This window comes from Scleropages formosus, chromosome 19, assembly GCF_900964775.1.
Source record: "Scleropages formosus chromosome 19, fSclFor1.1, whole genome shotgun sequence".
NCBI classification, from domain to species: Eukaryota; Metazoa; Chordata; class Actinopteri; order Osteoglossiformes; family Osteoglossidae; genus Scleropages; species Scleropages formosus.
Genome location: NC_041824.1, coordinates 4,427,237 through 4,454,581, shown reverse-complemented (window position 1 = coordinate 4,454,581; position 27,345 = coordinate 4,427,237). Strand labels below are relative to the sequence as shown.

At 50.6% G+C, this 27,345-nt stretch overlaps 1 protein-coding gene across 1 annotated transcript in view; it reads right to left on the bottom strand.

Moving 5' to 3' along the window:
• Nucleotides 1–27,345, bottom strand: part of LOC108927611 (laminin subunit alpha-1-like) — a 54,156-nt gene that overhangs the window by 8,035 nt on the left and 18,776 nt on the right. The window contains exons 13-49 of the mRNA XM_029246330.1: nucleotides 26,786–26,893; nucleotides 24,654–24,868; nucleotides 23,764–23,875; nucleotides 23,511–23,621; nucleotides 22,997–23,124; nucleotides 22,594–22,677; nucleotides 21,945–22,156; nucleotides 20,198–20,304; nucleotides 19,090–19,270; nucleotides 18,875–19,011; nucleotides 18,524–18,757; nucleotides 17,730–17,873; nucleotides 16,973–17,128; nucleotides 15,207–15,395; nucleotides 15,006–15,112; nucleotides 14,748–14,868; nucleotides 14,372–14,509; nucleotides 14,075–14,196; nucleotides 13,713–13,799; nucleotides 13,105–13,298; nucleotides 12,843–12,988; nucleotides 11,886–11,984; nucleotides 11,671–11,782; nucleotides 9,685–9,832; nucleotides 9,301–9,508; nucleotides 8,468–8,587; nucleotides 6,639–6,796; nucleotides 6,350–6,488; nucleotides 5,414–5,516; nucleotides 4,678–4,788; nucleotides 3,886–4,068; nucleotides 3,386–3,540; nucleotides 2,858–3,001; nucleotides 1,934–2,067; nucleotides 1,634–1,781; nucleotides 835–959; nucleotides 136–286 (exon numbers count right to left, since the gene is read on the bottom strand). Of these exons, the coding sequence (XP_029102163.1) occupies nucleotides 136–286; nucleotides 835–959; nucleotides 1,634–1,781; nucleotides 1,934–2,067; nucleotides 2,858–3,001; nucleotides 3,386–3,540; nucleotides 3,886–4,068; nucleotides 4,678–4,788; nucleotides 5,414–5,516; nucleotides 6,350–6,488; nucleotides 6,639–6,796; nucleotides 8,468–8,587; nucleotides 9,301–9,508; nucleotides 9,685–9,832; nucleotides 11,671–11,782; nucleotides 11,886–11,984; nucleotides 12,843–12,988; nucleotides 13,105–13,298; nucleotides 13,713–13,799; nucleotides 14,075–14,196; nucleotides 14,372–14,509; nucleotides 14,748–14,868; nucleotides 15,006–15,112; nucleotides 15,207–15,395; nucleotides 16,973–17,128; nucleotides 17,730–17,873; nucleotides 18,524–18,757; nucleotides 18,875–19,011; nucleotides 19,090–19,270; nucleotides 20,198–20,304; nucleotides 21,945–22,156; nucleotides 22,594–22,677; nucleotides 22,997–23,124; nucleotides 23,511–23,621; nucleotides 23,764–23,875; nucleotides 24,654–24,868; nucleotides 26,786–26,893 (5,271 nt within the window). The remainder of the gene's footprint in view (nucleotides 1–135; nucleotides 287–834; nucleotides 960–1,633; nucleotides 1,782–1,933; nucleotides 2,068–2,857; nucleotides 3,002–3,385; nucleotides 3,541–3,885; nucleotides 4,069–4,677; nucleotides 4,789–5,413; nucleotides 5,517–6,349; nucleotides 6,489–6,638; nucleotides 6,797–8,467; nucleotides 8,588–9,300; nucleotides 9,509–9,684; nucleotides 9,833–11,670; nucleotides 11,783–11,885; nucleotides 11,985–12,842; nucleotides 12,989–13,104; nucleotides 13,299–13,712; nucleotides 13,800–14,074; nucleotides 14,197–14,371; nucleotides 14,510–14,747; nucleotides 14,869–15,005; nucleotides 15,113–15,206; nucleotides 15,396–16,972; nucleotides 17,129–17,729; nucleotides 17,874–18,523; nucleotides 18,758–18,874; nucleotides 19,012–19,089; nucleotides 19,271–20,197; nucleotides 20,305–21,944; nucleotides 22,157–22,593; nucleotides 22,678–22,996; nucleotides 23,125–23,510; nucleotides 23,622–23,763; nucleotides 23,876–24,653; nucleotides 24,869–26,785; nucleotides 26,894–27,345) is intronic.

The window sequence follows — 27,345 nt, the reverse complement described above, 5'->3', positions numbered from 1 at the left end:
GATCTGGTCAAACCCGCTGCACCGCCATGCCCCCGCAACCCCTAACATAGAGGACAGTTTTGATAAGTGACATACGTAGAGCGCTTGAAATGCATTAAGGCTAATGACGAGCGCATGGCGCGGGGACGCACATACCGTGGTGTTGGACGTCAGGTACAGCAGCAGGCCGCCGGGGGACGCCGTCCTGAACTGCATGATTATGTGAGTGGCCGACGGAGACACGGCCGTTTCCACCACGGAGAAGGCGGTGCCATCGAACTGGAACGAGGCCTCGTCCACCTGGGGGCTGATGCGTCCAGAGACACGGGGCGGGGGGGCATTCGGGTGTCACCGAGCACATCGGAAACACACCGATCCAGCAAACGGTGCATTCATCGCCACAGACACACACGCCGACCACTCCGAAGGCCTGCTAGAAGCGCCCGGTAAATAGCCGACCGTCCCACGCTGTTCCTACCGTACCGTAATAAAGAGAGATCACAGAGGCTGCATGGTAAAAGGATACTTTGCTAGAGAGGTGAACTCGAACCCGTACGCTCCGGACAGGAAACACGACAAAATCAAAGTGCGGCATTTTTTTGAAATTATTCTTAGCCATCGTTTTTATTCAAGGCAACTCGCATCTTTGCGTCGCACAGATTTTATTCATAGTTGTTCATTTTTTGCTGGGCAGCTTCAGGTGAGGCTGTTTCCCACAGGTATAAGAGCAGAGCCCACAGTGACCACAACTTCAGCGCTCGCGAAGGACAAACGCCGTTCGACCTGCTTCGCCGAGACGCGATGCTGTAATTACGGGGTTCAAGCGGCACGAACGTAGCATTGCTCGCCGAGCACCTGAAAGGACAGCCTCGACACGTCCCCCATCTCTCGGCGTAGTTCCACAGACCGATGGCCTTTCCGTTCAGAGACGCCTGAGCCACACATCCGCTGAACCGGGTCGCCTGCACTGCCTCCGATTTCTGTGCAGGGAGCAGGAAGGGGTCCGGAGAGATGCATCCACATTTACTTCATATTTACTACACATTTACTGCACATTTACAGCACTGGTTCTGAAGATCTACTGCACTATTACTGCACATTTACAGCAGTGCTTCTGAAGATTTACCGCACTATTACTAGACATTTACAGCACTACTTATGAAGATTTACTGCACTATTACTGCACATTTACAGCACTATTACTACACATTTACTGCACTATTACTACACATTTACTGCACTATGACTACACATTTACAGCACTGCTTCTCAAGATTTACCGCACTATTACTGCACATTTACAGCACTATTACTACACATTTACTGCACTATTACTGCACATTTACAGCACTATTACTACACATTTACTGCACTATTACTACACATTTACTGCACTATGACTGCACATTTACAGCACTGCTTCTGAAGATTTTCCGCACTATTACTGCACTGTTACTACACATTTACTGCACTATTACTACACATTTACTGCACTATTACTGCACATTTACAGCACTGCTTCTGAAGATTTGCCTCACTGTTACTGCACATTTACTGCACTATTACTACAATCCTACCGCACTGTTACTGCGCAGTTACGGCACAATCCAAACTCACAGCCCTGCTGGCAACAGAGCAAAGGGCTCCAACGTACCACGATGTGGTCGCTGATGCCTCCCACAAACACCAGTGTGGAGTCTTGAACCTCCAGCACTGAGGACGAGCCTGGAGACAAAGCCTTCGCCGGGGGCCGAGGGTCCGAATGGAGCTCCTGCACCATCAGGGAGCCCCTCCTCCCAAACCTGTGGCGAAACGCACAGAATCACAGCTTGGAAATTTAATACCGGAGTAACATCAGACATTGTATCAGTGCAGTCAAATGTGCTGGTGTGTGTGTGTGTATGTGTGTGTGTGTGTGTGTGTGTTGGCCACTCGGAAGCCTAATGGAGCTGACCTTCTGGCCTCTATGCGGTGCCACTTATTGTTGTCGATGCGGGTGTCGGGGTACTCCAGCCTCGCGTGTCCAGAGCCCACATCCCACAGGAAGGACACCTTCCCATCATGCATCTCAAGCGCCATGAAGTCCTTCTGTTGCCAGAACATTCTGCTGTCAATTCACACAGAACAAGACGCAGAAGGAGACGGGCGGCGGGACAAGGTACCTGCCAGCAATGCGAAAAAATCTGACGTGTGAATCTGAATGAGGTAAAAGGTTTATAGAAAGGGGGGGGGGCAGGTTTGGCCAGGTCCTGCTCTCTGGTGGGTCTGGGGTTCGAGTCACGCTTGGGGTGCTTCACAACGGACTGGCATCCCACCCTGGGTGCGTGTCGCCCTGTGCCCTGCATTGCTGGGCTTGACTCCTGCTCGGCACAACCCCGCCTGGGATAAGCAGCTTCAGTCAATGTGTGTGTGTGTGTGTTTATAGAAAGAGCTATGTGTTTTTGGGCCATTTCCACGTTCGCTGCATATGGCATGTGATGAAGGCACCGAAAAGTGAAATTCGAGTTCAAAAAAACAGAAAAAAACTGACATCATGTGGTTAGATTGTACGAAAAAAGAAATGCAGACACTAGACTAGACAAAATTCCGGAACGTTCACGGCTTCTCTCCTCACATTTGCACCATCGGCCGTAGAACAGAAGTGACTGGAACCGAAGAACCTGCTAAGAACACTAATAGAGTACGAGGGCTAGTATGGTATTGGCATCTTAGTTATATTATTATTTATTTATCAGTCAACAGATGATTCACTAGAGAGCAGCGTGTGCCGAACTGCGGCCTCGGTTTACAGGCACCGTGTAAAGTACACCGGTGTAAATAGGACCACGGTAACCCTGAGCTCGGATTCGCTCCACCGCTTCTCCGCTCGCTCACTCACACTGGAGTTGCTGCCCAGGTAGAAGAGCAGGTTGGTGGGCTCGTCGCTCCTCACCGTCACCGTCACGCTGTTGGAGTTGCCGGAGGACGCGGGCGGCCTGTAGGAGCGCACACAGTCCCGCTGCGCAGACACCGCTACCTTGACCTGGGGGCGCAAGGACAGGTGGCCACGCGCTGGAGACGGGTTCCACGCGATGGAGCGTGTATGTAGCTGTTGGGAGCTCAGGAGAGAAGTGGGTCCAGAAGAGACCCTTACTGACTGCTGGGAAGGACTCAGCAGCTCTGAGGACATGGGGCACAGATTCCACCACACTGGATGATGTGGCGTAAAGAACGATCGCAGATCATAGAATAAACAGTTTAGGAAGTGGATGTATGATTATTAGAGTGCATGCTGGAGAAGGCGCCCCGCTTTTACTTTTACTGCTATCAGTCACACATCCACACGTGTGACCTGTGGACCACGGGATGGGAGCTGCAGAGGAGGAGATGAATAAAGGCCTGGACGCCGCGGGAGGTGGACACTGACCGATGCTGCCTGCAGGCGAGTCTGTTGGATCAGGAGCTGGATGTGGGACAGGTTGTGGCTCAGGTGCTCCCCGAGCGCTCTCAGGGGTCCCAGGCGGCCCAGCAGACGCTCCGCATTCGCCTCCACGTCCCTGAGCGCTGTCTCCACCTCGTGGACTTGGGGGAGAACAGAAAGCGGAGTGTGTTTTACCCGGATGTGTCAATTTACCGCAATTTACCACGCCCGGCAGGGTGTGCAATCAGCTGGCCTCGGACCACCGAGGTTCTTCTCCGGAGCCGGTCTTACAGAATTGTCTGTCCACTGGCAATGTGTCCATCGCTGGTCTCCTACTAGCACCTCACACTATGTCTCTGTGTACTTTTACCACTCGGACACATCTGATTTTAGGCATTTTTAATAACCTTGTCAAGAACGGCGCTACGGAAAAAAAAGGAAGCGAAAGCCGAGCAGAAACACGTCCCCCGGAGCCCCAAACCCAGAGGAGAGGGACACCTTCTTACCTGTCTCCTCGGAGGCCCTGAGCTGCTCTTTGGCAGCCGCCACGTCCCCAGCAGCCCGGTCCAGGGCGGAAGAGGAGCGGTTCAGCCTGTGGCCGAGGTCCTCCAGAAGCGTCAGGGTGGCCTGTAGGGATCCTGTTGCCGTAGCAACCTGCTCCTTTACCTGGGAGATCCTTGAGCCGCTCCCTGGGGGGGTGGGGGGGTATGGTGTTAAGGAGCACATGGAGCACTAAGGACCACTTCTGCAGAACCAGATTGAAATGCAAAAAAGTACTTGTCACACGTCACATCCTGGTGGTGGTGGGGGGGGGGGTTAACTTGAGGGTATTTATCAAAGTGTCAGAACTAAGAGGGGGAGTGAAACACACACTGCATACAATAATTACTAATGTACTCCGCGCTTCATATATGCAACGCTGAAATACACCATCAGTGTGCATGTAAACACACTCAGCAAGGGAACCCTTTAAACAGCCCCACCCCCCCACCCCGCAGCAGCTTTCTTGAAGAACAAACAATTTCACACCGAAGCAGAACCTGCTCAACAGTAAACACTGGACTCAGTGTCATAGACACATATATTGAAACATTATATTCCCAGTGGGGGTGGGGGTGGGGGCAGCGGAAAAGCCATCGGGTTCAACTGTATCATCAAATTCACAGAAATATTTAGCACTTCTGAACCTGATGATGCAGTTTAACCCGATGGTTTTCCCTCCGGCCCCCAGCGGGGCAGCGCACCAGGGACACGGGACAGAGCGGACCCAACCCCGCCAACCCCCCAAGGGTGCACACCTTCAAGTGCGCTCACAGCTGAGGGTCCGGGTAGCCTGCTGGTGACGTCCCGAACACCGCGCCGCACCGAGCTCACTCTCGCACCCAGGTCCGTGACGTTCACCGAGAGGCCTAAAGAGAAGGACACAGGATTGTATGTAACTGGACAAGGTGGCACAGCAAGTAGCACTGCTGTTTCACAGCCCCTTGGTGGTGCGAGAGAGAAGGGGTTCGATCCCTGCTCAGTCTGTGTGGAGTTTGCATGTTCTTCCTGTGTCTGTGTGGGTTTCCTCTGGGTGCTCTGGTTTCCTCCCACAGTCCAAAGACATGCTGTTGAGGTTCCCCCATTGTGTGTGTGTGTGTGTGTGTGTGTGTGTGTGTGTGTGTGTGTGTGTGTGTGTGTGTGTGTGTGTGTTCGTTCCACTGATGTATGGATGAGTGACCCAGTGTATCTAGCGGTGAATAAGGTGTGTGGGCTGATAACACTACATAGAGTTTGTTGGAAGTCACTTGGGGAAAAGTTTCAGATAAATAAATGTAATTAATTATGTGATGTACCTGGCGGTGCCCCCAGGATGCACTGCTGAGTTTGTTTGTACAACAGGAGGAAGGTTATACTGAGGTTGGAACCCTTAACCCTACAACCTTCCTTTCCTGATGTGAATCCAGCTGAGGGGCAAGCGCCCCGGTGAACATGTCAGCGTGTGTGTGTCACAGCATTGCATGTGGAGTGTGTGTGCGGCGTCCTGTGACTCACCATCACTTTCTGCACTCGCTGCTGCACTTTCTGCCAGGATCTCGTGACTTTGCTGGACACCCTGGACCCTCCTGTCTCTGGCAGATGCCGCTAAGAGCGGAGTCTGCAGCGCGCAGAAAGATCCGGAAAGACTTGTATCCTGTACCAGCTGCACGGTGCTGACTTTTAATTCTGCTACTCGCTGACCGCAGTCTTTAAAACACATTACTGTGGATCGAGGTTTAGATGTGCAGTGAAAAATAAAGTGGTAAAAAACAATGTAAAAAATGGTACAAGCTTTCAAAGATATAAAATTTCCAGTTCGTTTATATATTTTCAACTGTGTTTTCCCCACCAGTCTATCTCTGGGAACCTGGACACGTCACATTATATGTAGAACTGTGCTCTGTGTGTGTGTGTGTGTGTGTGTGTGTGTGTGAGGGACCAGTGTGCTGCCCTGCTGCCCCTATTGGGCTCACAGAGCTATGAAGGTAACTGTTATTCCTTACTCCGCAACACACACACACACACACGCATGCACGCACGCACGCACGCACACACGCATACACCCTGTGCCCTTCCTGCCCCCTGTGCTCCTGTGTGACGTCCATCACAAGCTCCTCTGTCCATCACTGCCGCGTCTCGCTGTGTCCAGAGCGCTGCTGAACGGACGGGTTCGAGGCGCCACTCTGTTGCCTGCCTCTCTGCCCAACTTGCTGGCTAAACTCGTACCTGGAGCTCTTAGAATATGATGATCGCTGCGCTGCAGTAGTTTCCTTGCGATCCTGCAACTACGGCTCTTCGTTTGAGAAACTGACCCTGATGAAACCGACGCATCTGTTATGCACATCGGTAAAGCACCCGGATTTTACCTGTGCAGAGGTACCGCGTGGTTAAAAGTCACCAGGCTGGCCGAATGTGAAAGGAACAGATTAATACCCCGGTGTCTCTGCTCACCGTGGTAAGGATGGTGGAGGCTGTGGTGTGGGCTGACCCCCCCAGGAGCTCTGCTTCCTCAACGGCTGCCCTGATGTTGGCGTTGACGCCGATGGCGCCGGTGGCTCTCGCCGAAATGTTCTTCGCGCCCAGCAGAGCCCTGCAGGACGAGCGGCGAACACGGGTTCGATAAAGGCGGTTTCCTGAACGCGCGTCCGCAGAACGGCGCGTTGTCAATATCCGCGCGCGACGTGTGTTATAACTTCAACGGCACACGTAAGCGCTGGCGCGTGGACCGAGGCTCACATACGTGTGCAGCCCCAGGGCCCGCGTGTCCAGCTCCTGAGCATGATCCTCTGCTCTTTGCACCGCTTCCGGAATTTTCTCCATCTTCTCGGTCAGCGTGGACACTCCGTCTCTCAGCAGGGTGCTCGTGGAGTCCAGCTCCTCTTGGGCCGCTTCCAATAGCTGAAACCGCGGTAAACAGAGTCATGTGCCCTTTAACATACAACAACCTGAACTCTCCTATCAGACATGTGAATGACACACCTATGAACATGCAGCACACATCCTTACATGTCCTGCCAATTTTGACGTCACGTTGTACAGTTACAGACATATTCGATATCTAAGCGTGCCTATAGTGCGGTACACACACACACACACACACACACACACACACACACACTTTGTGCTCATCCACACACCTGACTCTACTCAAGGGGCTGATTCAGTTCATCTACAAACATTCTGGTCCACAAGTTCAACACGTGCAAGATGAACTGGGTCCGACATGTTGTATGTGTGAAGTTGCAGCCTTGTGCAATTTCCGCTGGGATGACGAAGGGCTTCATTCATTCATTCATTCATTAATTCATTCATTCATTCATTCCTAAAACATCTCACAAATAAGGTGTTAAAAATAAATGTTGTGACACATATGTTCTGCTAGAGAAAGAGCCAAATGCCACTTTAGTCTCCCCAGTTTCACACTTACAATAGTGGGCAGCAAACCCTGGTAACAGGAGCAGCTACTTTAATGAAGAGAACCTTCTTTATAAGGATTAGAATAATGGAATACAAGCAGTCCCTGGGTTACGAACGTCTGACTTACGTACAATCCGTAGTTATGAACCACCCCCAGTAAACCATACCATATTAAAAATTTGAGTGACATACAATGATTCGTAATAACGAACGGCGCTACTTTGGGACACCCATCAACACATTGCGCGTCTACAGCGGTTCACCGGCTCATGATCCCGATGCAGGACAAAGACTTCCCTCTTTTCAGTCGGACCACGTTGCCGATAAGTGTCTCGTGTGTTACTGTATTTCGCTTTAATCGTTTTGATTTTACCCTCCTAACCATGGCGCCAAAGCGTAAATGTGATGCAAGTGATGGTGATGTTTCAAAGAAAAAGAAAACAATAATGATTGAAACTAAAGTGGAAATAATAAAGCGATCGGAAGAAGGTGAAACGCCACCGAACACTGGAAAAGCGTTGGGCTACAGTCAGTCAACAATTGGGACAATTTTAAAGGACAAAGTGAAAATAATGGCGCATGTAAAAGGCTCTGTCTGATCTTTCTTTCTCTTTCTATTATAAATACTGTGGTTGCATTTATTATTATTATTATTATTATTATGTTAAAGGTGTTTTAGTGTATCTGGAAGTGTTTCTTTAATGTTTTTTATGCATGGAAAGGTACATGATATACTATATACTAAGACAAACATTTGACTAACGGACGTTAGATACGAACCGTACCGAACTGCTCCGACTTAAGTACAAATTTGACTTAAAGACAGACTCAGGAACGGAACTCCTTCGTAATCCTGGGACTGCCTGTAGTCTGTAAGATAGAGCTCAACGCATAAAAAAGAATAATGCCAAAAATCATAATGTATGTTCTAAATGCTTTTTAAATGCCCTTCTATCAGCCTTAGGAGGCACTTTTTGCCATTAAGGTAATGGGAATAGTTTCTTCTGTATGTGGATTTCTGGGATTTCAAGAACGAATTACATGGACATGGGGAGATATGGGGGGAATGACCTCATCTACTAGACACGAACATATGAGTAAGGAGTTGCAACACCCTTACATTGTATCTGCAGCGGTTGCGATGTGACTCACAGAAAAGCTGCTGTTCGTATTCTCCAGCACGATGGGAACGAGGGCCAAGATGTCTTGTGCTTCCTCTGTGCATGATGCCATCTGTCTGTTCGGAGCGTGAACTCTCTGCTCTCTCAGCTCCTGTCTCCCGGGAGAGACGTTCGGCCAAGAACTCAGCTTCACCGTACAGTAAGCGCGGGTCAAGTGGATTTACTGTCCTGTCTGCACAGAACCTCAATTCACTTTAGCATGACATTTATTTATTTAGCAGATGCTTTTCTCCAAAGTGACTTCCAATGAACTGTACATAGTGTTATGAGCCCACACACCTTATTTACCACGGTGACTTACACTGCTAGATACACTACTTACACTGGGCCACTCATCCGTACATCAGTGGAACACACACACTCTCTCTCTGTCACTCACACACTATGGGGGAACCTGAACAGCATGTCTTTGGAATGTGTGAGGAAACCAGAGCAACTGGAGGAAACCCATGCAGACACGGGGAGAACGTGCAAACTCCACACAGACTGGTGGGGATCGAACGCATGTCCTCTCCCACCGCTCATGCGACGTGAGACAGCGGTGCTGCTCATTGTGCCACCAAAAATATATTTGACTCTTTTCTCCAAAGCAACTTACAATGTTAATCTCCGCACAATTATTAACTAATTTATAGAGCTAGGTAATCTTACTGGAGCAATTAAGGGTAAGTACCATGCTCAAGGGTACTACAGCAGTAGGTGAGGTCTGAACTGACAACTTTCAGAGCCAAAGACAGCAGCGCTAACCACTACTCTACCAGCTGAACTCTCCTTTGCAGTAAAGAGGATGTTTGGGGGCCTCACGCTGAGATGGTCCAGTTGGGAGGAGATTCTGTCCACCAGCTGGAAGGTGTGGTTGTTCTGCGCTTGAGCGGCCAGCAGCTGCTCCTTCGCATCCTGCAGCTGGAGCTCCAGTGCGGACACGAGTCCTCGGGCGTCTTTCAGGGCGTCTGTGCTCCGCGGGGGCTTGAGGAAGTCCGTCTGGACCCGCAGGAGGAGCGCCGTGGCAGCGCTGCACACAGGTCACAGAGGGCGTTTGAGTTCACAGGCACCACAGTCCCAGCTAGTATAATTCCCGGACTTCCTGCTGCACTGGGACCCCCAGTGCTCGACATTCCTGCTTGCAAACATACTTTTACTATGACTAAACGCCTTCAGAAATGATGAACACGAGGGAACGAAACTGACCTGAGCTCATCAGAAACTAGAACGTTCTTGTGGGCGAGGTCCACATCCCTCATGGCCTGCAGCATCTGCTCCATCAATCGGATGCTGTTGGACACGTCCATCGTCTCATCCTGGGTTGCGTTTAACATGCCGGCTGCTTCCTGCAAAGCTGACAGAAGACTGGGCACTTCAGCGGGTACACTGGCTCCTCAGACACAATTCGGAGAGGAACTCCGTTCACATCTTGATTTGCTCGTAACTCCAAAGTCCCGTCTATCAGTAAGTCACAAGCGCGCGCGCGCACACACGCACACACACACACACACACACACACACACACACACACACACACACACACACACACACACACACACACACATTTTCAGAACCGCTTGTCCCTTACGGGGTCACGGGGAACCGGAGCCTACCCGGCAACACAGGGCGTAAGGCCAGAGGGGGAAGGGGACACACCCAGGACGGGACGCCAGTCCGTCACAAGGCACCCCAAGCGGGACTCGAACCCCAGACCCACCGGAGAGTAGGACTGCGGTCCAACCCACTGCGCCACCGCACCCCAGAAGTCACAAGCAATAAATGCTTAATAACAAACATGTCCCTGTAGAGACCTAAAAGGTGAGGTTCTGGGAAAACCTCCGATAAAGTCATAAAGAAACTGGAAAAAAAAATCTCTGCAACACTTAAATTAATCCATTATTAATAACCAGGTGTCTATTGCAGGGCCACGGTGGACTGCAGTATCCCAGAAACAGGGTGTGAAACGGGGTCTGCTACATCGCATAACCCTTAACCCTGACCCAAAAAAAGGTCACAGGTTAGAGTTCCACCTCCGGTACCCTTGAGCAAGGCACTTACTCTAAATTCCAAACCTCTTATCCCATACGGGGTCGTGGGGAGCCGGAGCCTAACCCGGCAACACGGGGCGGAGGGCCAGAGAGGGAGGGGACACACCCAGGACGGGATGCCAGTCCATCGCAAGGCACCCCAAGCGGGACTCGAACCCCAGACCCACCGGAGAGCAAGACCCGGTCCAACCCACTGCGCCCCCTCCCGCCCACCTTAAATTACTCCAGTAAAATTACCTTCACCTTTCTCTGTTCCCAGCACTTTTACCGAAATCTTAACCGAACAGGTAGCCCTTGCTTTGTCAATAGAGTAGCTTCTATAATAGTCTTGGATATAGCTATTGTGAATTAAAGTACAGGCGGTCCCTAATTTACGATGGTTCAACTTCCGATTTTTCGACTTCACGATGGTGAGCTAGCGATAGACATTCAGTAGAAACCGTACGTCGAATTTTGAATTCAGATTTTTTCCAGGCAAGCGATATGCGGTGCGATACTCTTTTGCGATGCTGGGCAGCGCCAGCGATCCGCATCTACCGGTCTGCCACGCAGAAGTGTGTATTCGGTGTATTAAATGCATTTTCGACTTAGGCTATTTTCGACTTACGATGGGTTTCGTGAAACGTAACTCCATCATAAGTCGGGGACCACCTGTATTTTGAAAGACCTTTCACTTAAACAATTTTACTAACTTCACACCACTTTGCGAAACACTGGAAGCAAGTTGAGCGAAGGAGGTCCTTCGTCTCTGTTGCGTTTCTATTCCTTCCGCGTGAGTTTTGCTGCCAACTAATGGCGGAATGTGGAAATTCGGGCAATTTTCATTCCGCAACCAACAGAATTTTTAGAAAACAGAACGATGAAGAACACGTAATTAAAAACAAATTAATTAGCCGGAAAATGAACTTATCTCTGATGATCCGTAACTCGGATGTTTGTACAACGAGGTCGCGGTGTATCGCATTAAGACATTTAGCATGGGAGAAAAGACGGAAGAGGCAAACAAGCCTACAGACGGAGACTAAGAAAAAAGTCTTTGTCTAGTTCATCAGTCCAGAAAACCAGAATGCACTGAAGCCGATATTGCAGACCAGTGAAGTTTGGCTGGAGCCACACGGTGTCAGTGGTGTGTCATGCGCAGTACCAGAGGCAGCGGAATGCAGGCTGGAGATGAAGTCCAGAAGCTCTTTGCTGTGACCGAGTCTCTGTTCAGCGGACTGAGCGAGTTCTTCAGCGGCTCCAAAGACCCTGAGTGCCTAAGAACAGAAGGAACCATTTGCTTATGCAAGGTTTCTTTCCAATGGCGTATGAAGCCGGATGACGGAAATACCCCAAAGCGACAAACGCCCAGCTGAGCACCTTCCCCTGCAGCTCGGGAATGTCTTCAGACAGGCGTGCCAGATGTTCCTCGGCAACCTGCAACAAGCTGTCCGGTTGGTTCTCCGGCGACAAGAGAGTCTACGTGAAACAGAAAATGAAAAGTAGTGAAAAAAAAAAAAATCCAAAATCGAATGGCCGGCAGGGCCCATCCACCTGCAAGGGGTCCCCATAGTACGACTAGCTGGTGGTGTGGTTCAGGGTTCTGTCTTTGGATCTAAAAGTCGCAGGTTTGATCTCCACCTCTGGCTGTAGTAGCCTTGAGCGAAGTCCTTACCCTAAATTGCTCCAGTAAAATTACCCAGTGGTATAAATGAGTAAATAATTGTAATCTTAACATTGTAAGTTGCTTTGGGGAAAAAACCTAAATGTAAAATCCAAGGACCTTCAGTATGTTTCACATTACTAGAATACAAATTATATCAGATATTAAGCTCAGCTGCAGCAATGTGAGGATTTTACTGGGTTTCTGCCAGAATCTGACTAATTACACAGGGGTAAACCGAGCCTGGGGGTGCGGTGGCGCAGTGGGTTGGACCGCAGTCCTACTCTCCGGTGGGTCTGGGGTTCAAGTCCCGCTTGGGGTGCCTTGTGACGGACTGGCGTCCCGTCCTGGGTGTGTCCCCTTCCCCCTCCGGCCTTACGCCCTGTGTTGCCGGGTAGGCTCCGGTTCCCCGTGACCCCCGTAAGGGACAAGCGGTTCTGAAAATGTGTGTGTGTGTGTGTAAACCGAGCCTTTTTACTGGCATTGCGACAGGGTTTGTATGGTAATTTATAACCTTAACATTAAGGAGGATGGATTCTGTAAAAAACGACTAGCGCTTATTGCCTGGTAATTACATGCGAACTCACCAGGACCAGAATTATACGCTGTATTTGCATACACGTGTGGTAAATACCCAGGGTATTTATTTGAAATATAACATAGGCGTGTCTTACCCTAAACTTTGCTATGTCGTCGAGCGCTGAACGCAGGTAACCGTGCGGCACGAGGACCGATGCGCTCAGGTTCACAGGCTGCTGGACGCTCAGCTCTAAATGGGCCGAGGTGTCCAGCAGCAGGGTCACGCACCCGTCGTCGCAGGCTGCGTGGACAGAGGGACGCACGGCACACTGTCAGCATTTACCACGAATTACGTGTTGTACCGCGCTGCAGTTGCTCTGCGATTTCTTTCTCCGTCGGCATCGGCAGGACACTCACGGATGCAACGCCCGTCCTGCAGCGCGTGGCCCTCCTGGCACTCGGTACAGCGGCGCCCCCCCACGCCGGCCCTGCACTCGCATTGTCCGGTCAGAGCGTGACAGTTCGGGCTCGAGGACCCCTCCTCGCTGCACTGGCACGGCCTGCAGCGCCCGTCCACCCGCAAGGGGTCCCCGTAGTGTCCGGCTGAGCACCTGGGCACCGACGGGAGGGCAGCGTGGGACAAGGGGCTCCTGTTGCCTCACACACTGTTGCAACGTCTTTGGGCACGGTGGGGGGACATGGTCAGCCGGTCAAATGTGGTCTCGTACAGTGTGTTCGAAAAAGGGCAGTTTCCAGGGTGTGTGTGTGTGTGTGTGTGTCAGAGAGAGAGAGAGAGAGAGAGAGAGAGAGGGAGAGAGGGAGAGCGCCCTGTGGTGAGTGTGTGCCCTGCTTTACAGCCACTCTTTCCGGAGAGATTCCACACGAGCAAAAGAGTACCGTAGTAAACAATGGAGCGCTGTTCATCAGCACTTAGCCCCCCGGTGATCAGCGCTCACCTCCTTTTGACACATTTTACGTTATCCGGATGATTTTACCGCGGCTGCGGGTCGGCGACGGCTCCTCACCTGTCGCAGTGCGGCCCCTCGTAGCCCAGCTCACACGCGTCGCAGTAGAAACCAGCGGCGCCTCCGAGGACACAGGTGGCGCTAAAGCTGCACCGGGGCAGCCGAGTAAAAACACCTCCTAGTTATTAATAATAGTTAATAAAAAAGGCTGCGAACACAGTTATTTAAAGGTCCAGGCTTTGAGTTTTTCTACACACATGCTGTGTGACTGATATGGGGGGGAAGTGCTTCATCATGGTACCTGCTGCCTTCAGTTTTCACGGCGGAAAGTGCTAGAAGTAAAATACTGTCATCGCAGCTAATGTTCCGCATGCGGGTGTGAATCAGTGTAAATTAAGGGGGGGGGGGGGTACTAGTGGCACCTCTGCGTGTTCCCAGGAGGACAGGCACACAAAGAGCAGTCATGGATGGATCCCTCCACTTTCCCATAGTACCCTGGGGCGCAGACGTGACAGTGAGCCCCCGTGGTGTTGTGCTGGCAGTCCTGGTGAGAAGAGGAAGGAGGAGATGAGTGTGAAAACTCAGTAAAAGCACACACCATCTCACACACTATAGGTCAGATGAGGTCACGCTGTCAGTGAAATACAGGCCTTAAAGGGCGTTATCCCGATGATACCCCGATGATACCCCGGTAACGGGGCGCAGAGAGCTGCGTGTACCTGACAGCTGCCGGTGTCCACATCGCAGGAGGTGCTGTGGTTGTTGCACTGACACGGAACACAGGTGTGAACGCGTGAACGTTCGGCTCCCGTGGGCTGCGGTGGCGCCACCTCTCTGCGATGTCCGGCGGCGCAGTTCTGAACACGGTGCAAAAAAGTCACGCGCACGCACACACACACGCGGCGCGGCGGTCACACGCTCGGCGCTCAGCGAACAACGGGTTCCCACTATTGGACCGCAGGGAACGATTCTTATGTTAATGCGTAATCAGCCAAATAACGATCGATAATTCAGAAGTGCGCGAGGGTGCCTAGGGCTCTCGCCGCCGTCCAGATGTTCTGCACATTCACGACGGTTCTGATCCATATTTCGTACCTGGCAGGACAGGCCCTCATACCCCGGGGGACAGAGGCATTTTTCGATGAAGCGTGCCCGTTCGCCACCCGCCGCGGCATCGGCTTCCTCCACCGCCGTCTCCAAAGAGACGTTGGAGATCCTGGACCCCGCAGAGAGGCACAGCTGTAGTCAGCCGGCGATCGGCGTCACGATTCCGCCCCTGCATTTTTCAGTTATTACTCCAAATAACAGCAATAATAGTTTCAATATCCGAAGCTTTGGACTCAAAGCTCTCACGTGCGTCCGCCAGAGGCCTTGATGAGAACGAGCTCCACGTTGCTCAGGACAGACATGAATTCGGCACGATTCACCTCTTGCCGAGAAGCAAAATGCTTCCATTTGTGCTGTGGAGTACAATTCACACCGGTTTTTACCACATCGCTCTCAGAACATGGTCTTCAGAGACGGCAGCTCTAGGATTTCGCCGTGGATGCGAACCTCGGTCATGAGGACCTCGGCCATCACCTCCCGCCCGTCTTCGGGAGCCGCTGCGTCCAGGTAGAGGAGCTCCTTGGACAGCTGACCACCCTGTATTAGTATCAGTGGGGGTTCAGCAATTCCGGCCCCTAAACCCCGGGGGGCGGCGGCGGAACTCGTGTAGCGCAGCTTTCCGCCGTAGGACAGCAGCTGCGCAGCACAAACAGAACATTGAGTTGGACCGTTGGACTCGGCAAAACGCGACATACAAATTACAGGTTTCTCCCAACCTACAAACTGTATTTACCTGGTTTCGGTAACACGGCTCTTGGCTTTAGATGTACTGCGTTTTACCTTCCTTTCATTCTTACGGCGATAATAACTGATAATACGTTCAGCAATACAAGTTAAGCATTCTTTGCTATGCAAAATTGATACCCGAATTAAATGGCTTATTAATAACAGAATGAAGACTGAGATTATACGGTTAATGAGGATTATGGGGACCACTGGTAGTGCAGCGGTTGGACCTGCTGCCTTCGCATCCACAGGTTTGAATCTCACGTCCAGCTGTAGTACCTTTGAGCAGGGTTTTTACCCTAAATTGCTCCAGTAAAATTGCCCACCTGTACAAATGAGTAAATAACTGTAGATAGAGTAACACTGCAAGTCGCTTTGGAGAAAAGCGTCAGCTACATGAGTAAATTAACAAATCAGATGCACAGGCTTTGATTTACAGAACAAAGAAAGAAGTATAATGAAATTTATCTGAAGAAAAAAATTGGAGTTGTAGAAAAAAATTGGGAAAAAATTGAAGTTTTTTATAGAATTTTTTTTTTTCTTAAGAAAAAATGTAAAGTAGAAAAAAACTTAAGTTTTGCGCAAGTGAAGCAGAAGTGCAGTAATACACTGTAGTTGGTGTGTCCGTGTCCAGATCTCTCCGTGTGTCGGTGTGTTGGTGTGGTGTGTGAGTTTGCATGTTCTCCCCGTGTCTGCGTGGGTGTCCTCCGGGTGCTCTGGTTTCCTCCCACACTCCAAAGACATGCCGTTCAGGTTCCCTCATAGTGTGTGTGACAGAGAGAGTGTGTTGCACTCATGTATGGATGAGTGACCCAGTGTAAGTAGTGTATCTAGCAGTGTAAGTCACCACGGTAAATAAGGTGTGTGGGCTCATAACACTACATAGAGTTGATAGGAATGCGATGGGGTTGCGTTCAGAAGTGCAGCATTACGGGAAGCGTTTGAAATTCCACAGGCGTGTGTGTCGCTCATACTGCATGTGTGAGTTAACCGAACGATTCCAGAGACAGCACAGCAACCAGCAGGAAAAGTTCAGCTCGTGGTTTCTTGGGAACGTTTGTGCATTTCAGCCGCAGCGCGCAGCAACTCCGGCCCTGCACTTTACAGCAGAGACAGAAAACCGCGCTTCCTTTCCGAGCACATGCTGAAATCATGTGTGCGTTTTGCAGTGTTTTACAGTGGCGATTTTTTGCAAAGTTTATCAGGGCTTTTCGGGGAGGCTGGGGATGCATTATTATTTTGAAATAATGGGAAATAGAGTTTCGCTATGCAGAATTTCAATATGTTCACCGTTTGCAGGAACAGATTAATTTTGTAACTTGAGGGGATACCTGTACACTTTGGTTTTGAGAAGAAGCTGTGGACTGAAGAAAGCAGAGCAGCAAGAGTGAGGGCAACGCTGACAGTGTTTAACAGGAACAAATCGGTCACTCGGAACATCTCGGCGAGGAGAGTCGACCGCTGGCCGGTGCTGTGCAGTACAGTACCTTGTTCCTCTGGACCGCGGGGGGCGCCGCCCAGTAGAGGTCACCTGAGGGCGGGGAGTCCCGGTTCGGGATGATGCTCGGCACGGTATCGTCGCCCACCCAAACATCCTCCACAAGGACCAGCCTCGGGTGCTCTGTCTCTGTGTCCAAGGTGACCTGTGAGATTCACACACACAGTCGCTGCAGATGACACATCGACAAGCCACTGCAGCGTGGAATCACCGCACACTTGCGCTCATGGACACTTGCTTAAACATCCTGGAAGAAAATGGACAGTGATAAATATACACATGAGTTTTGCTCCTTCACTGCAGATATGCATCATGGTAAACCAGAGTAAATGATCTGCTCGTCCCTCACATTGTTTGCCTTTACGTCCAATAATATTTAACGCAGCTGATACGCTAATTGAGATCAAAAGGCCGACAAAGATCCATTTATGTTAATTTCCTACGAAACAAAACCCTCCTGAAATTTTAGGTGATGTTCTGCTTCTCGTCTCTAGGGTTGCAGGTATGTGAGAACATATGTAACAGCACATCTACTGGCACAGCTGATGAAGATGAAGTAAAAACAGTGTCAATATACATCAGATATATAAAATAGACAGAACAGATAGACAGCTGTGAGCCATCAGCAGCAAACAAATAAATGTTTGTGTGTGTGTGTGTGTGTGTGTGTGTGTCCGCTCCAGTCGGACTGCGTCTATGAGAACAGTCCCCCAGAGGCTCTTTGCGTGCTTGGTGCTCTTGCTCACCGGAACCCGGAGCAGCCCCTCGAGCTCCTGGCACTCGGAGGAGACCCCCGAGCAGAAGCAGGGCCCGCAGCCGTCACTATGGTCGGCGGCCAGGCCGAAAGTCCCTCGCTCGCACCGCTCACACTGCGGACCGCCCACGTTCTCCTAGCAGGTGGGAGGCACTGGGGGTGAGCTGCGGCTCGACAGTTTCTCACCTCAGTGGACACTGCGAAGCCCGACCCCCCTCAGAGTCAATTACATCCGCCTTATATATGGAGAGTAATAAGGATCATTAGTTCGTGAGTTTCCCACCACAGAAGGCAGCATTAAATTCCTATAAAAAAATACCAGTTCTGCTTATTACCACGGTACTCCGCAAATGTCGTTGTTGAAACATAAAATGAGACGCACGCTGTCCTCCGCGTGCTTACACACATCCGTCCGTTTATTCTGCCAGTTCTACGAACACTTTCTTGGCTCAGCTCTTGGTTGCCTTATTTTAGGGTTCTAGGGAATAATTTTCATTTTCCCCAAACCGATTAACTCTGTTAGTTTTTTTTAATCCCTCTGGAACCCCATATTTTGTGAGAAATTGTTTGTAAAAATGTATAAAATTGTTTCTAAAATTTATAAAATGTTACAAAAATATTTCCTGAGAGTTTATAAAAAGTGTTTATCAAAAAAAGGCTATAGGAACATTTTTTATGCCGTCACATGGGGAAACAAAATAACAGAATAAATAAAATAAATAAAAGCAGCATCTCCTGCAGGCTGTTGTGCCGATAGGGCGGTGGTGTCCACCCATTGGGCGGTACCTTGCAGACGCAAACACCCGATTGGTCACAGCCGCACAAGGTCCGCCCCTCATCGCAGAACTCTTCCCGAGTGCCCTGGATGCTGCAGATGCACGCAGTGCATTCTGGGAAGACGCTGAAGCCCAGAGCGCATCGCTCGCACCTCAGGCCGGAGAACCGGGGACCGCACTGACACTGTCCGCCGGTCGGGTGGCACCGGGAGTCCAGGGACCCCACGGTGCTGCAGTCACACGGCTGGGGGGGTGAAGGGGGCGGGGGGTCAGTTTACATGCACCAACCACCCGACCCATCGCACTGTACACACACGCACACGCACGAGGAAATGTGTAATCGGAACATTAGTACATATACCTTACACCCCGTCTCCAGGTCGTGACCCCAGTGGCCGTCCTCGCACGCCTCACACTTCTCCCCCCGTGTGTGCGGGGGACACGCGCACTCGCCGGTGGTCGGGTGGCAGTTGCCGTGGGTGTGTTCGCAGTCGCATTCTGACGGCAGCGGTCGACGGGGGTTAAACCCGGCAGAGTCAGCGTGTCAAGACGCCTCCCTCCCGGGCGGAGCCTCACCTGTGCAGTTGGCGGTCACGGTGCCGTAATGTCCGCGGGCACAGCGGTCACATTTGTCCCCTGCCACACCACGGGCACACTCGCAGGCCCCCTCCTCGCTGCATTCCCGGGACAGCGCCCCCGCGCGGCTGCAGTTGCACGGGACGCAGCCCTTTCCGCTCGGGAGGCCGTAATGTCCCACCTGCAAGGGACAGAGCGTCACCCAGCAAACGTCCATATGTCTCGCGTCTCGCGTCTTACATTCCGCTGCTTTTGGAGGAAGGACGTCGGCGCGGCGGAACGGCAGAGCGAAGGACGGACGGGAGCGGAGCCACGGACAGGAGAGCGCAGCGGGGACGGGGACAGAAGAGGGGGGACAGCAGGGAGAAGGGTTACAGGGAGCACTGGTTCGAGCTGTTACTTTGCGATTCAGAGGTCGCAGGTTTGAATCCCACCTCCTGCTGTTGCACCTTTGATTAAGGCACTCACTCGAAACCGGTATGGTAAAATTTACCCTGCTGTATAAATGCGTAAATCAGCATAAGTCGCTGCGGAGAAAAGTACAGTGCGGTGATACTGCGCAGTACTGACCAGCACCAACTAGCACTGACCAGCACCAACCAACACCAGGTAGCTCTGATCAGCACTGACCAGTGCTGACCAACACCGAGCAGCACTGACCAGCACCGACCAGCGCGGCGGCCCCCAGCTGCAACCCGCACCGAGTGTAGGGCAGGATGGATTTTCCAGCGAGCAGCGTTCACACCGAATTTGCGACGCCTCTCCTGCAGCCTACGGGGCCACATCTGGACACGCGCCCAGTGAACATCTGCTCCACGGCACCTTGCCCCCCCAACCCCCCGCTCTCGGCTCTGCCGCTCATCCCCAACGGGGTCGTGAACAGACTATACGACGCGCGTGACGAATCTGAAAAGGAGCATCGGTGTTTCCAGCAGCTGGAGCCGCCGGGACGAGTGCGGGCGACAGGCCAGGGGGCGAGGGGGCGGGGAAGGGGGGGGGGCACAGCCATCCTTCAACAAACAAACCAACAAGTGAACGAAACGGTGTCGCGGTGTCGGTGCCGCTTGGCGCTCGGCTCGGATCTCGGATACTTAGGGACACATCGTACGTCACACGCGTCGCACTTCTCTCCCGCCACGTCGGGCCTGCAGGCGCAGCGTCCCGTGTTCTCGTCGCAGTCGGACGACGCGGAGCCGAGTTCGTGGCAGCCGCAAGCTGGACGGGCGCAGACACACAGAGAAACACGCACACACAGAGATGAGAGGTGTGCAACAAGAATCTGCTCTCCGAAAGGCATGGAAACATTAACGTGTCATCAAGCGTGTCGTTACGTATTTAATAATTCCGCTGCGATGTTCACTTTTCGTCTCCTGTGACAGTGACGTTTGTCATTTTGAAACCGGAGATGCTTTCCAGGTGATGTTGCTGAGGTGCACACACAAACGGTCCAAGGAACCGGCGATAGAAACATGAGCCTCGGAGAAATTACGCCTATAATGGATTGGGGGTAGGAGACACAGAGTGGGGGGGGGTGACCCTTGACCCACGGGGCCCATCTTCACCGGGAAATGAGGTGCAAACGAGGATGATGCTGAGGATGCTGGACATCTTCAACAGAAGGTGCGGCTCCGTCTTTACATTGGACCTTCAAAGTTGTTCGGCTCGTGTCCGCTAGGTGGCGCTATAAGAGCTTCTATGTGACGAAGCTCTCGGTTCTTGGAAGGCAGGAGCAGCTGCCAGAACTGGAGGATTCAGGCATCTTCTCTGGCACTGGCGCATGCACACACACGCACACACACACACACACACACACGAGCAGCTCCTGCACAGCTGTGGAGACAGATGTGCTGGAAATGGGCCCAACTAAACCGGTTCTCCTCCCTGGTGCAACAACACGCATGTCACACATATGCAGGTTTTCAACGCCATTCGAAATGACGAGAAAAAGCTTCGTGTGTCACAGGGTCCAAGAAGAGTTACACACGTGTTCACTTGCATACTGTACTGGTCTGTACTGCAGTAAGCTGGCCTATACTGGTGTAAACTGGTTCATAATAGTGTACGCTAGTCTATACTGGTGTATACTAGTCCATAACGGAGTAAACTGGTTCGTACTTGTCTATACTGGTGTGTACTGCTCTAACTGGTGCATACTTGTACATGCTGGTCAATACTGGTGTGTAATGGTTCTTACTGGTATATAATGGTATATTATGGTCTGTAATGTTGATACCGATGTATATTGGTCTATACCAACTATAGAAGTCTTCACTGGTGTATACTGTTCTATAATGGTGTATGTTGGCTCATACTGATGTATACTCGTCTATAATGGAGTAAACTGGTCTGTATTTGTCTATACTGGTGTATACTGGTGTATACTGTTCTAACTAGTACATGCTTGTGCATACTGGTCAATACTGGTGTGTAATGGTTCTTACTGGTGTATAATGGTATATTATGGTCTGTAATGGTGTATACCGATGTATATTGGTCTATACCAGGCTAAACCAGTGTTTACTAGTGTGTACTGATGTATATTGGTCTATACCAACAATAGAATTCTTCACTGGTGTATACTGTTCTATAATGGCGTATGTTGGTTCATACTGATGTATACTAGTTTATAACGGAGTTAACTGGTCTGTACTTATCTATACTGGTGTATACTGTTCTAACTCGTGCATACTTGTGCATACTGGTCAATACTGGTGTATACTGATTCTTACTGGTGCATAGTGGTATATTATGGTCTGTGATGGTGTATTCTGATGTACTGGACATTGGTCTATACCGACTATACTGGTGTATACTGGTGAAATCCCCAGTCACCGTAGCCAGTGTGCCACACTCACGTGTGCAGTTCTTGGCAGCGATGGCGTCGCCAAAGAAGCCGTTCCGGCACCTCTCGCAGTGCCCCCCCGCCGTGTGGCCCACGCACTTGAGACACTCGCCGCTGTGCGGGTCGCAGTTGCCGGTCTCGGCAGGGTCCACGTTGCCGTTACAGTCACAGGGGGCGCAGCCTCGTCCCGGGACACCGGGCTCTCCGTAGTAGCCGTCGGCACACCTGCAACCAGAGGGCCCCGGTAGCTGACTGCGGGAGAACCCTTAGCCCAGCAGTCAGCTCCTCTTACGGCTTCACCACGGTAAACGACGCATGCCTGCGCTCGTCGCCCTCAACACAAGGAAGAAGTTCAAGGAGTTTCGCTTGTTTTTGTGCGGTTCGCCTTGCTGAGCTCTTCAGTCCCAAGAGCTCCGTTTGTGGGCTGTGTTGTCTTTGTGGGACATTTGCACAAAAAGCGAAACTTCTCTTCAGGTGACACTTGAAAGCGTAAATGTGGCGTTTAAGGAAAAGCAGCCGACACACCAAGAGACAGCATTTTAACTTCACGCATCACAGAGCTCCTCTGCATCTCGGCACTGGCATCTGCTGAGTGTGTGTTCTGGTCCCGGTCCAGCTTTGGTGGGTGTGTGTTCTGGTCCCGAACTGAGCGGTACAGCTACCTTTCACACCGGGGACCGCCGTAGCCCTGCTGGCACTGGTCACACACCACTTCTTCGCCATCCAGATGGCAGGTTGGACTGAAGCTAAAGTGATGAAAAGGAGGGAGAGCAGGTCTCACACACACACACACACACACGCACACACACGCACACAGCACAGGGGAGTGAGATTACAATGCTGCACCAGGCAGTACACAGAGCACCGGTGCTAAAGTGCCCCTCATCTGTCCAGTGCTGCTCATCTACACAGGAACAATGGGGACCAGAGAAATAATTATTAATAATCAGTTATCAATAAGAGTTATTATTAATGCCACCGAACGAGGGGGAGCCCTTGTCCGTGTGGCCCTGCGGTCACTCCCTGTGATGGAGTTGGCGGCCGGACCAAAGCCGCCCAGCTCACTTGTTCTCCTCCGCTGTCAGGGGGCAGCCGCATCTCTTGCAGTCCTCGGGGGTCCCCGCCAGTGCGTTGCCATAGAAACCTGGTAGACACTGGTCACAGTGAGGGCCTCCGGTGTTGTGTTCACAGCCCTGCATATCATGGAATACAACAGCTCACGGTAAGACGGTATGGTTTGCTATCCAGGGTGCATGTTCACCAAACACACACACACACACACACACACACACATACAGTGGCTCCTCAACTCCTCAACACAAACACAACTGGGTCAGCACTCTGTCTGCAACTCGATTTTTGTGGAAGCCATGACCGATTGTCATTCTGGAGAATGTGTCCCCACAAATGTGACGCATTATGGAATTACGGAATTTCCTCTGACGGGTGAACAAATGTTTCAAAGAAATATAGAAAAGTGCACAAGCACATCACCACCTATCGAACGCTCCCGACACCACAAGCTGCTCCGAAGAGGTGAACGCAACAGGACCCAGGATGCCGTGGGAGGACGACTCACCGCACAGCGGCCGTCGGCGTCACACCGCGAGGCGTGTCCGTGGCATTCGCACTGGAGGCAGTTCCCTCCAAACAGGACTCCATCAATGCGGTAAAATCCAGGGAGACATTGCTGTGAAGAGGACAGGCCTTGCAGAGAAGCAAGCTTGACTGCAGGATGTGCGTAGGGACACTCACACACTCCCAGCAGGTCAATTATTCATTCGTCTCTACGACCATTAGAAGAGCGGTGGGGTCAGTCCCTGCGGCCGTACCTCGCAGGACGTCCCGGCGTAGCCCCAGGGACACTCGCAGAGCTCCACGCTCCGAGCCGCCGTCCGGTTGTTGACGGCAGCATCTGCCGTTTCCAAAGCAACCGAGCTGAGGCTGTGAGGAAGGGACCAGCTGAGACACGGACAAAATCGTTGTTCTTTCAAAACAATTATGCCTGAATAAGTGCGCACACAACAGGGGGCGCGGTGGCGCAGTGGGTTGGACTGGGTCCTGCTCTCCGGTGGGTCTGGGGTTCGAGTCCTGGCTAGGGTGCCTTGCGCCAGACTGGCGTCCCGTCCTTGGTGTGTCCCCCCCCTCTGGCCTTACGCCCTGTGTTACCAGGTTAGGCTCTGGCTCCCCGCGATGCTGAATGGGACAAGCGGTTCAGAAATTGTGTGTGTGTGTAAGTGTGCGCACACACACACACATACATATGTATATAGTACATAATATATAGTATTCTACAGATATATAGTTTATAGTATACAATATGTACAGTATATAGTAAGTTGCTTTGGAGAAAAGCATCAGCTAAATTAAGTAATGTAATGGAAATGTAAACATAGTATAAAGCATGTACAGCTATATAGTATGTCCAAATATATTATATACTACATCCATCTACAGTATAGTATAAGGCATGTACAGATATGTAGTATATACACACACTTTCTGAACCGCTTGTCCCAGGCAGGGTCATGTCAGCAGGTCCACAGACCGAGGCTCCTGCTATAGTACCTTTACACCAGGTGCTTAGCCTGTAGTGCGGCAGTAAAGCATGGGATATAACAAATAGGTAAGAAGTGTAATTCGGGAGCAGAATGATTCCAAACAAAGATGCCTCGTGCTTCTGTCGCGCGTTTGGGTTCCGGAAACTTCCAGCGCAGCTCACCGGAGTGGCGCTCCTGCGCTGGCCTTGGCGTAGGCCCTGATCCACAGGCCGCTCACGTTGGCCAGAACGCTCATGAGCTCATCCTGCTGCACCGTTCGGCTGCTGACGTCATCCACCAAGTTCCACGGGACGATCTCCATGGCGACGAGCTGCTCCTGCTGGGGGGCGCCCGCCAGCTCGTCTGGAATAGCCTGCCGAAGGCTCCTCCCGTTGCCCTGGAGCCATTGGTGGAAGTTACAGCTCCTCCACTCCTTCAGTTGTTTCATAACTCAAAAATATATTATTGTACGGTAATTAATAATAGTCTATGATTTAAACTTGGATAAATATCACATAAACAATCTCTCTAGTCATTTTTATTTATTAGTTTTATTAAAGCATACACCAGGAGGGGGGTGCTGTCAGCCTATATACATATCGGTGTACATGGGAAAAGTCCTGGGAAGGAAAAGGGTCATGCAGCAAAATAACTGGTCAAGACGTGTTAATACACAAAAAGACACAACAATATACGTACAATAACACATAACAACACACAATTGCACAATTATAATACACAATAACACACAAACACATTGCAGAATCAAGTATCATTCAGAGAAGGAACCTGATAAGTGCATCGGGACACGGGGTTTCTTACTTCACTAAGCAATAGACTATAATTATAGAATATGAATAATTCCGTGTGCCTTCCTTGCTCAATGAACAACTGGACTACATTACATTTATTCATTTAGCAGATGCTTTTCTCCAAAGCGACGTACATCTCGTAGAAAATACGATATGTTCATTACATTAGCAGAAAGAGACACTTAGATGCAGATGCGTGATTCTTAAGTGCAGTTACTTTGTTTCCTTCCACCATATGAACCAACGTTCATCACACGAGTAGCTGCGTTAAACTTATCCGCATATCCACAATTACTGATTACCTTCCTAGTAACATGTATTTCTTTGTAATATATATATTATATATACATATACATGCATTAACAAAAACATAAACTCTGCATATATATAAACATATATATATATATATATGTACTGTACATTAACAAACATTAAAATGCACAGCCTTTGTGGAGCATGTGGCCGAACTGGTCATGTTTCGACGGCCGCATCCCAGCTGACAGTAAAAAAGGAACGCGGTGTTTTCATCGGTCAATTGACTCTGATATTTCTGTCGACTTTCAGGCGCTTTAGTCGGCTGTAGAGCGTCAAGGAAACACTTTACGCTGTTACTCTGTTTTACTACGCCGCAACAATTCATGGCAAGTGCCTTGCTTGATGACAGCGACACAAAGTCATCGCACAGCATCATGTCATTGATACCGATGCGCCACTGTGAAGAGTCACAAAGTGTTCGATGTCACACTTTGTTGCCGCTGCACTCGATAGCCAGGATAAATGTGAAAAGTGTGTATTTATGGAACACGCCACTTTAACACGAGTTGTTCGCGCTGACAGTGGGTTGAACCACGGTCCTGCTCTCCGGTGGGTCTGGGGTTCGAGTCCCGCTTGGGGTGCCTTGCGACGGACTGGCGTCCCGTCCTGGGTGTGTCCCCTCCCCCTCTTGCCTTACGCCCTGTGTTACTGGGTAGGCTCCGGTTCCCCGCGACCTCGTATGGGATAAGCGGTTCTGAAAATGTGTGTGTGTGTGTGTGTTTGCGCTGAAGATCAGTGCAAATTATGATTTGTACATCTGCTAAACGAATAAATGTAAAGGCGAAAGAAATTTGGAGGGACACAGAAAACTGTTCTAAAACCCAGCCATGGCAGAATTGCGTTTGCTTTAGTAACTGAGACAGTGAGGCGCACTGCATTGTGGGAAAAGTGTACCCACGCTCTCGGTTGTGCTCCACCACTACGTTCTCGCATCTGCTTGACATGTCCAACAAATGAGTGACTATTGAAAGTGTTTTTTTCAGATAATTGAGACTCTTCGTCGAAGATTCCCTACCCCGAATCCTCTATCGCAGTTATGGCTCCACAATCGATGCAAAGGTGGCTTGAGACCAGATTTCTCAGGTTTATTGGAGATGTTTGGATGTTTTATTCGGGCTGTGACATCCTTCCACACCCTTCCGCCGATGTTACCGATGAGCCGAGGCCTGCAGGTTCAAGCGACTTACCTCAATAACAATGTAGAAGAGAGAGGGGAAACTCTCCCCGCCGTCGTCCCTCTCCGCCAAAAAGCCCCAGGATACAGAGTAGTTCAGGAAGCCGCCGTATGACGTGAGCTTCTCAGACAAAAACAGATACAAGTTACTATTAGTGGTTAAAAAAATAATCCCTTATTTGAATGATTTTTCATTTTATTAAAAAAATTATAAGAATTTTTTGACTCGGCATGGCTATACGTACATCGCCATGGATGCAATACAATTTCTCCAGCAAAAATACAAATCTGAATTGAGGCATGAATATTGTTTGGAACGTAACTCATCACCCAGTTCAGTTTTGCGAACTTCACTTTTTCCTTTTTTCTTCGCCTGCTTTTCCGGAGGGATGGAAGACGCGTCTGATGGAAATCATCTGCACGTTTTTGGACGGCTGCCTGCTCAGCCGACTCATATTCCTGGACACTTTAATGGAGCACTTAACCATCTTCCCGAAGGCCTCTAATGGTTCTGGTTTCAGAAACCTTCAAGCTGCACGCCTCTGTTTCTAAATACTGCGTTTATTCACTCAC